Below are 7,757 nucleotides of genomic sequence, written 5' to 3' on the forward strand. Positions count from 1 at the left end.
AAAAAAAAAACGGAAATGGGGTCTCACTGTCACCCATGCTGGAGTGCAGCCCCAAGTGGTCCTCCTACCTCAGCCTCCTGTGCAGCGGGGACTACAAACTAGAGCCACCATGCCCAGCTAATTTTCTTTTTTCTTGACACGGGGACTTGATGTGTTGCCCAGGCTGATCTCAAACTCCTGGGTTCAAGCGATCTGCCCGCCTCTGCTTCACCAAAGTGCTGAGATTACACGCAGGAGCCACCACATCCGGCCTTTATTATTAAATTTAATTAATTGATTTTCTTTTCTTTTTTTCCCTCAAGCAACCTGACTCTGGGGTCGTTTACTCACCAAATATTTACTAAGAACCTACTGTGAGTCAGGTACTATGTGTCAGGCCCTCAGAATAAAGCAATGAGCAACAGAAGATCCCTGCCGTCCAGTAGTTGGCATTGTATACTCGGACGGTTAACTAGAATAAGTAATTAAAATTAATTACCTATCGGAGCCAAGAAAGCAGTGAGATGAGGGAGGAATGAGGAGTGCTTGAGGGGCGTGGCAGCCATATTAAAGAGGATCACGAGGCAGTAACATTTGCTGCAGTCCCCATGTGGAACGGGAAATAATGCAAATGAACATCAAGAAATTCCTTTCCATCCCCAGAAGTTTCTGACTTCAAGCGGGCTCCATACCTTTTGACCGATCTCGTCACTGGGGAAAGTAGGGACGGGCGTCTAATTCTCTTTCTCTCCTATTCTGGCATTTACGGTACGCGTAGCCGCGGGCGCCAGGGGACTCAGGGGGGCGTGGGTCCCGCCCCATCCTGCTCGTGCGCGTGCGCGTGCGCAGGAATAAGAGCGAGGTAGGGACGGCGCGTGGCCGGCGCCGCTACGGAGGCAGCTAGACCGGCGGTTGGATGGCGCGGGGCGGGGTGGGGCGAACAGGGGCTCTGGGCCTGGCTCTGCGGCTTCTGCTCGGTCTTGGACTAGGCCTGGAGGCGGCCGCGACCCCGCTTTCCACACAGACCTCCGCCCAGGCCGCAGGTGAGTGTCACCCGCAGCGCAGGCTCCCCCCCGGCTTAGCCTCCCCTCTGCGCTCCGACAACGCCTCGCCATTGGCTACACCGCACGTCCGTCCCGGACACTCCCCCAGCACTTGGACTTGCACTTTATCGCTTGCGAGAAGCCGCGCGCGGGTGCTAGGAGGACCCCATACTGAGGGACTGGGGGTCCTTCCACCCGGATGCCTCCACGTGCCCTTAACAGTTTTGCCCCGGTCTTGCGCACCGCCCCACACGTGCTCTGCTTTGTCGTGCCCCATTGTCACCTCCAAGCCGCCCTTGATGCCAGCGTGTTCAGAAAAACTGTTAGCAGGCTCAGATTTTCCGACAACTAATCGTGCAGGGCGGGTCACCTGGTGCCTCTCATACCTGTGCCTTCGCGCCCAAACCCTCTCGCCCAGGCCATGTCTCTGTTCCGCTGCCTTCCTCACCCTCCCAGTCTCTCCTCCTTTGTCCTCCGTCCTCGAGGTCTCTCCCTCCATGCTACCCCAGGCCCTCGAAGAGACTGGGGTCACAAGTTCAGTATACCCCTGTGGGCATATTCACCCTGGCCTAAATGGTATTGGTGGCCAGTGGGGACAGGCTCCCTCTCTGAGGCTCCTAGAGGCAGCTGGAAGGGTTGGAGTAGCCTCCCTGTGCACACCGGCACCCCTGACTTGCAGTTCTGGGCTCAGGCTCACACGCTTTCCCAGCTCCTTTGTGCATTTGTAGGTCCCTGGACTCACCCCAAAGTCCCTGACATTGTTCCTGTTTTTTTTAGCAGGTTCACATTAACCAAGTACAAAACTTTTTGTTGTTGTTGAGAGTCTCGCTCTGTTGCCCAGGCTGGAGTGCAGTGGCGCATCTCACTACACCCTACACCTCCTGGGTTCAAGCAATTCTCCTCCCTCAGCCTCCCAAGTAGCTGAGACTACAGGTGCTGCCACCATGCCTGGCTAATTTTTGTATTTTTGGTAGAGATGGGGTTTCGGCATGTTGGCCAGGCTGGTCTCTAACTCCTGACCTCAAGTGTTCCGCCTGCCTCTGCTTCCCAAAGTGCTGTGATTGCAGGACAAAACTTATACTGAGTCCCCTTTCCACAGGATGTTGAGGTAGGGATTCCCAGCATACCCCCTTTACAGGTAAGGAAACTGAGGCCAGGAGGGAAAGTCACTGGTCACTGTGACTCCTATCAGGTTTACCACCCTATGAGGCAGGGACTGCTGTGCTCTGCTGTCCACTTTGCAGAGGGACACACACTCCAGTGGGCCAGGAGTCAGAGGTGTCAGGGCTGTGAGAGTCTGGGCCTGCGTAGAGAGTCACTCCTGGAGGCTGCCAGACCCCCGGGGGGTAGGGAAGGAAGCTGGCGCCGGGTTGTCCACAGCTCTTCCGGGCTCCACAGAGCTCAGGGACTGTGTGGCTTGAAGGTGCAGTTGGCCCTGAAGGCCAGGGAGGGGCTGGCTGTGGGGAGATGAGGGGTTGGAGGCTCATAGCTGGTGGGTAAAGGTGGAAGAGGTTAAAGGCCCTGGCAGAGTGAAGCCAAGCTAAGGTGGTGGATTTGCCACCTCCCCTGGCCGTACCCAGGAGGAAGCCCTAAAGGCCATTCCGTTCCTCTGCCCCTTGGCCCAGGTTCTAGGCCCCTCTGTGCTCCTCCAAGTCGGCAAACAGCTGAGCTTTTCTGCTCAGAATCTAGGACAGCTCGGAACTTCTCTGGACCCAGCTTGGACCCTTTTGTGACCTGTGTTCACTTATGATCAGGCACTGCCCTGGGTTTAGGCAGCCAGGTCACAGCCCTGACCTCCATAGGATGTCCAGTCTGGGTGGATAGGCATGACCAGGGTAAGGACAGTTGTTAGATGTGGGAGGCAGTGCTTCCTAGGTCTCCGAGGCGGACATGAGACCCCTCCCAGGAAATCAGCTGAGATCTGAAAATAGAGGGGGAAACACAGGGTGTAGAGAGGAGAGAGGGAAGGGCAGGTCTCTGGTATCCTAATGGACCTTGGGACCTGAGGCTCTGGTGAGGAGCTGACACATTTAGGATGGGGAAAGTGATCAGGTCTGGGAGGAGTTCAGGAGGCAGGGCAACAGGACTTGGTGACTAAGCAGGTTCTCTGCCAGTGCCTCAATTTCCCTTCTTCTATGCAGAGGAGATAGACTGTCCCTGCTAACCTGAGCCCATGAGCCTGACTCAGGCATGTGGAGAAATGGCCCCACCCCCAGTCTCTTTAACCACGGAGATTGGAGGTCTCCCTGGTAGATTATCTCCATGTGAGGAGCCTGGTGAAGACTCTAGGATCATCAAGCCCTGCATTTGAGCCCCAACACTTGCTCTATCACCCAGGCTGGAGTGCAGTGGTATGATTTTGGCTACCAGGTTCAAGTGATTCTCGTGCTTCAGCCTCCTGACTAGCTGGCATTACAGGCAAACCCCGTTTCTATTTAAAATACAAAAATTGTCCACCACGCCTGGGTAATTTTTGTATTTTTAATAGAGACGAGGTTTCACCATGTTGGCCAGGCTGGTCTTGAACTCCTGGCCTCAAGTGATCCACCCACTTTGGTCTCCCAAAGTGCTGGGATTATAGGCGTGAGCCACCATGCGCTTTGCCACCAGGTCTGTATTCTCCTCTTAGTTCCTTTCTCTGTAGCCTGCAGAGTGCAGTAGCACCTGCCTAGTGGGTCTCTTGGTAAGGCTAGGAACCACTGCGTTCTGAACCCCACTTGTACTAGGGGCTCAGTAACAAGCAGCTGCCAGTGTGGTTCTTGTGTCCCAGGACCTTGCCTGTTGTCTGGGTCTGACCAGCAGACCCTGACCCAGTGATGGATGAACAGATGCACTCAGACACAGATATCCAGTGAAAAGAGTGGACTTAGGGGTCCGGAGCACTCACTGATACCGAGAAGGATTGGGTAAAGAGTTAGCAGCCATGACCCGTCAGCCAGTGAAGTTCACATTTGTTTAGTACAGATTAAATGACAAAGGTATTGAGTAAATGCCGCTAGAGGGTAGTTGACATTGCAGACCTCCCAAGTAGAGAGCAATCATGCACCTCTAGATAATCAAAGGTTGGTCTTAAGACTACATGAGTAAACAAGCAATTTAGGTAAGGTCCTCTACGTTCTTACGTATCTACGCCCTAAGCTTTTTTTTTTTTTTTTTTAAGATGGGGTTTCACCATGTTGGTCAGGTTGGTCTTGAACTCCCGACCTCAGGTGATGCATCTGCCTTGGCCTCCAAAGTGCTTGGATTATAGGCGTGAGCCACCATGCCTGGCCACCCTAAGCTTTTAATTCAGATGCCTTCAGCCAAACCTTTTTCTGAAGCTAAGCACCCCCCCACCCCGCCTTCCAAGAAGATTGTGACTATTTACTATAACTATATAATTTTTCCTCTAAGATCTTTCCCACCACCCTGGCTGAACTCCTACAGCCTGTCACCTGAGGATCACAGTGTCTACTGTACTCTTTAGAGGGAGGTCCAGCCTCCAGCACCCCAGGCTTCATTTGCATCCATCTCGCAGGCTCCAGCTCAGGCTCGTGCCCACCCACCAAGTTCCAGTGCCGTACCGGTGACTTATGCGTGCCCCTCAACTGGCGCTGTGACAGTGACGAGGACTGCCCTGATGCCAGTGATGAGGAGGAGTGCCGTGAGTGGCCATGCCCAGGGGCAGGGCTTACAGGGGGTGGGGCCTGTGGGTGGGATGTGAGGGGCCAAGGTGCATGGAGGTGGAGCTTGTGGGAAAGGCAGGGCCACAGGGGTAGGTGGGACTTGGGTCTGTGGGTCATAAGAAGAAGCAGGGTCTAAGATGGACCTGGGCTGGGCACGGTGGCTCATGCCTGTAATCCCAGCACTTTGGGAGGTTAGGGCGGGAGGATTGCTTGAATCCGGGAGTTTGAGACCAGCCTGGACAACATAGTGAGACCCCCTCTCTACAGAAGATAAAAAATTAGCCCTGCATGGTGGTATACACATGTAGTCCTAGCTACTCAGGAGGCTGAGGTAGGAGGATCACTTGAACCTGGGAGGTTGAGGCTGCAGTGAGTTAAGATTGCACTAGTGCACTTCAGCCTGGGCAAGAGAGTGAGACTCTATCAGGAATAAAAAAAAGAAAGAAAGAGAAAAAAGAGAAAGGAAGGAAAGAAAGCAAAAGAAAGGGCCAGGTGTGGTGGCTCATGCCTGTAATCCCAGCACTTTGGGAAGCCTAGGCTGGCAAATCACTTGAGGTCAGGAGTTCAACACCAGCCTGGCCAACATGATGACACCCTATCTCTACTAAAAATACAAAAATTAGCTGAGTGTGATGGCAGCCCTCTGTAATCCCAGCTGCTTGGGAGGCTGAGGCAGGAGAATTGCTTGACCCCAGGAGGCGGAGGTTGCAGTGAGCCGAGACTGCACCACTGCACTCCAGCCTGGGTGGTGGGGCGAGACTCTATCTCAAAAAAAAAAAAAAAAGAAAAACAAATAGAATAAAGTGGGCTTGTAGGAAGGTAGAGCTAGTGGAGTCTTGGGGGAAGAGCTTGCAGGCAGGTCTGTCTTTAGAAGGTAGAATTAACAGTTGCAGGGGACGGAGCTTAGGAAGGATACACTTTTTGGACTCAGCTGTTCTTAGAGGGTAGGGCTTGCAGGGGACTGGGTTGCAGGGAGTACCTGGACCTTCTTGGGTGGGCATTTGGGACCTGACTGACCCTGTGCCCCAGCGATTGAGCCGTGTACCCAGAATGGGCAATGCCCACCGCCCCCTGGCCTCTGCTCCTGCACTGGTGTCAGTGACTGCTCCGGGGAAACCGACGAGAAACTGCGCAACTGCAGCCGCCCGACCTGCCCAGCAGGAGAGCTCCATTGCACGCTGAGCGATGAATGCATTCCACTCACATGGCTCTGCGATGGCCACCCAGACTGTTCCGACTCCAGTGACGAGCTCGGCTGTGGTGCGCACCTGCGGGGGTGGGGCGGACTGGTGGGTAGACGGGACTACCCACTGCCTGCTGTGGGGTGCCCAGGCTGGGGGTGTGGACACGTGGCTCTGCCAGTGGGGTTCTGCCTGTGGGGGCCGCAAGACATCCTTAGGGACAAGGCATGGTGGGTTATGCCTGTAATCCCAGGACTTGGGGAGGCTGAGGCAGGTGGGTTATTTGAGGTCAGGAGTTCAAAACCAGTTGGCCAACATGGTGAAACCCCGTCTCTACTAAAAATACAAAAGTTAGCTGGGCGTGGTGGCACACACCTGTAATCCCAGCTACTCAGGGGGCTGAGACAGGAGGATCGCTTAAACCCAGAAGGCGGAGGTTGCAGTGAGCCAATATTGTGCCATTGCACTCCAGCCTGGGTGACAGAGCCAGACTCCCTCTAAAAAAAAAAAAACAGTAACATAATGACAGGCAGCAGTCAGCTTCACCCAGCCTGGGTTGGAAGATAAACCCCAAGGGCTCTCCTGCGCCCCTGGCCCCCTCATGCCTTCAGTGCCCTCCCCTCAACAACTGAAATGCCTGGGCTAATTGCAGGAACCAGTGAGACCCTCCTGAAAGGAAATGCCACAACTATGGGGTCCCCTGTGACCTTTGAGAGTGTCACCTCTTTCGGGAATGCAACGTCCTCTGGAAGACCAAGTGCCTATGGGGTTATAGCAGCTGCCGGTGAGATGGACATACCCTCCCATGTAGGAGGCTTAGAGCTCCATGGGATTCAGGGGAGGTGGTTGGGGAGCGATGAGCTGCAGAACTCCCATCTCCATGTGGGTGGAGCTTGGTGAGTGTGGGGGCTCTTGCCTTCCCCTCTCCTTACTCCTCTGTCCATCTGTTCCCCACAGTGGTGCTTAGTACAAGCCTGGTGGCCGCCACCCTCCTCCTTTTGTTCTGGCTCCGAGCCCAGGGGCGTCTCTGCCCACTGGGGCTGCTGGTGAACGTGAAGGAGTCCCTGGTGCTGTCAGAACGGAAAACCTTTCTGATCTGAGGACAAACACTGGCCACCACCATCACCCAGCCCTGGGTGCAGCCAGGCAGGAGGTGATCAGTGATGTGGACCACGATATAGGCGTGCCAGCCCTCAGAGACCAGGGCTGTTCTGGCCACGTGGAACCTCCAACCTCAAACCCGAGCTCCTGCAGAAGCGGCCCTGGAGATTCAGAGTCCCTGAACATTCCCTATGGAGACCTGGGGAGCTTGGATGGGGAACACACTACAGCCAGAACCGAGGGGCCGGCCCCAGGTAGCTCCCAGGAGGTGGAACGACCCCATGCCGAAGACACTCCTGCTGCCCCATCAGAGGGCGGTGAATAAAGTTGCTTCACAAGCTCTGCCTGCCTCTGGGTCTCTGTCTCCCTCAGCCTGGGCAGCCTGGGGACTCTGCTGCAGCCCCACCTCCATGAGAGGCTGGGCCGTAGAAGGTGGGGCATGGAGACCCAGCCCTGGGTGCAGCTACTGTGCCTCTTGCTTTTTGGGAGCAGGGGAGGCAGGGCTGGGGTGGGTAGGCAGGGCTGGGGTGGGGAGTCTGCGTTAACTTCAGGCTTCTTGAAAGAAGAGCAGAGCTTGGGCAGTGCCTTCCTGTTCCCAGGTAAGGAGACCCTCATTCAACATGGCCTCCTCCCCAGTGCAATGGAAGCCAGGAATCCTCGGACTCATCCTGTTTTAATTATTTATTATTATTTTGAGATGGAGTCTTGCTCTGTTGCTCAGGCTGTAGTACAGTGGCACAATCTTGGATCACTGCAACCTCCGCCTCCCAGGTTCAAGTGATCCTGCC

General features: G+C 55.0%; 1 protein-coding gene across 1 annotated transcript; it reads left to right on the forward strand.

Moving 5' to 3' along the window:
• The first annotated feature begins 808 nt into the window (after positions 1 to 808).
• CD320 (CD320 molecule) lies at positions 809 to 7,311 on the forward strand. The gene is made up of 5 exons (XM_017500100.2): positions 809 to 1,022; positions 4,552 to 4,665; positions 5,717 to 5,947; positions 6,521 to 6,652; positions 6,826 to 7,311. The coding sequence occupies exons 1-5, from the start codon at positions 896 to 898 to the stop codon at positions 6,966 to 6,968; spliced, it is 747 nt and encodes a 248-aa protein (XP_017355589.1). The 5' UTR covers positions 809 to 895; the 3' UTR covers positions 6,969 to 7,311.
• The last annotated feature ends 446 nt before the right edge of the window (positions 7,312 to 7,757 follow it).

The sequence above is a fragment of the Cebus imitator genome, unplaced genomic scaffold (assembly GCF_001604975.1).
Source record: "Cebus imitator isolate Cc_AM_T3 unplaced genomic scaffold, Cebus_imitator-1.0 Scaffold263, whole genome shotgun sequence".
Lineage (NCBI taxonomy): Eukaryota > Metazoa > Chordata > Mammalia > Primates > Cebidae > Cebus > Cebus imitator.

Coding starts and splice junctions, on each gene's coding strand:
- CD320 (XM_017500100.2), top strand. CDS start 896: ATGGCGCGGGGCGGGGTGGGGCGAACAGGGGCTCTGGGCCTGGCTCTG. Junction 4,666..5,716: donor CAGTGATGAGGAGGAGTGCC/GTGAGTGGCCAT, acceptor CCTGTGCCCCAG/CGATTGAGCCGTGTACCCAG. Junction 5,948..6,520: donor CAGTGACGAGCTCGGCTGTG/GTGCGCACCTGC, acceptor GGCTAATTGCAG/GAACCAGTGAGACCCTCCTG.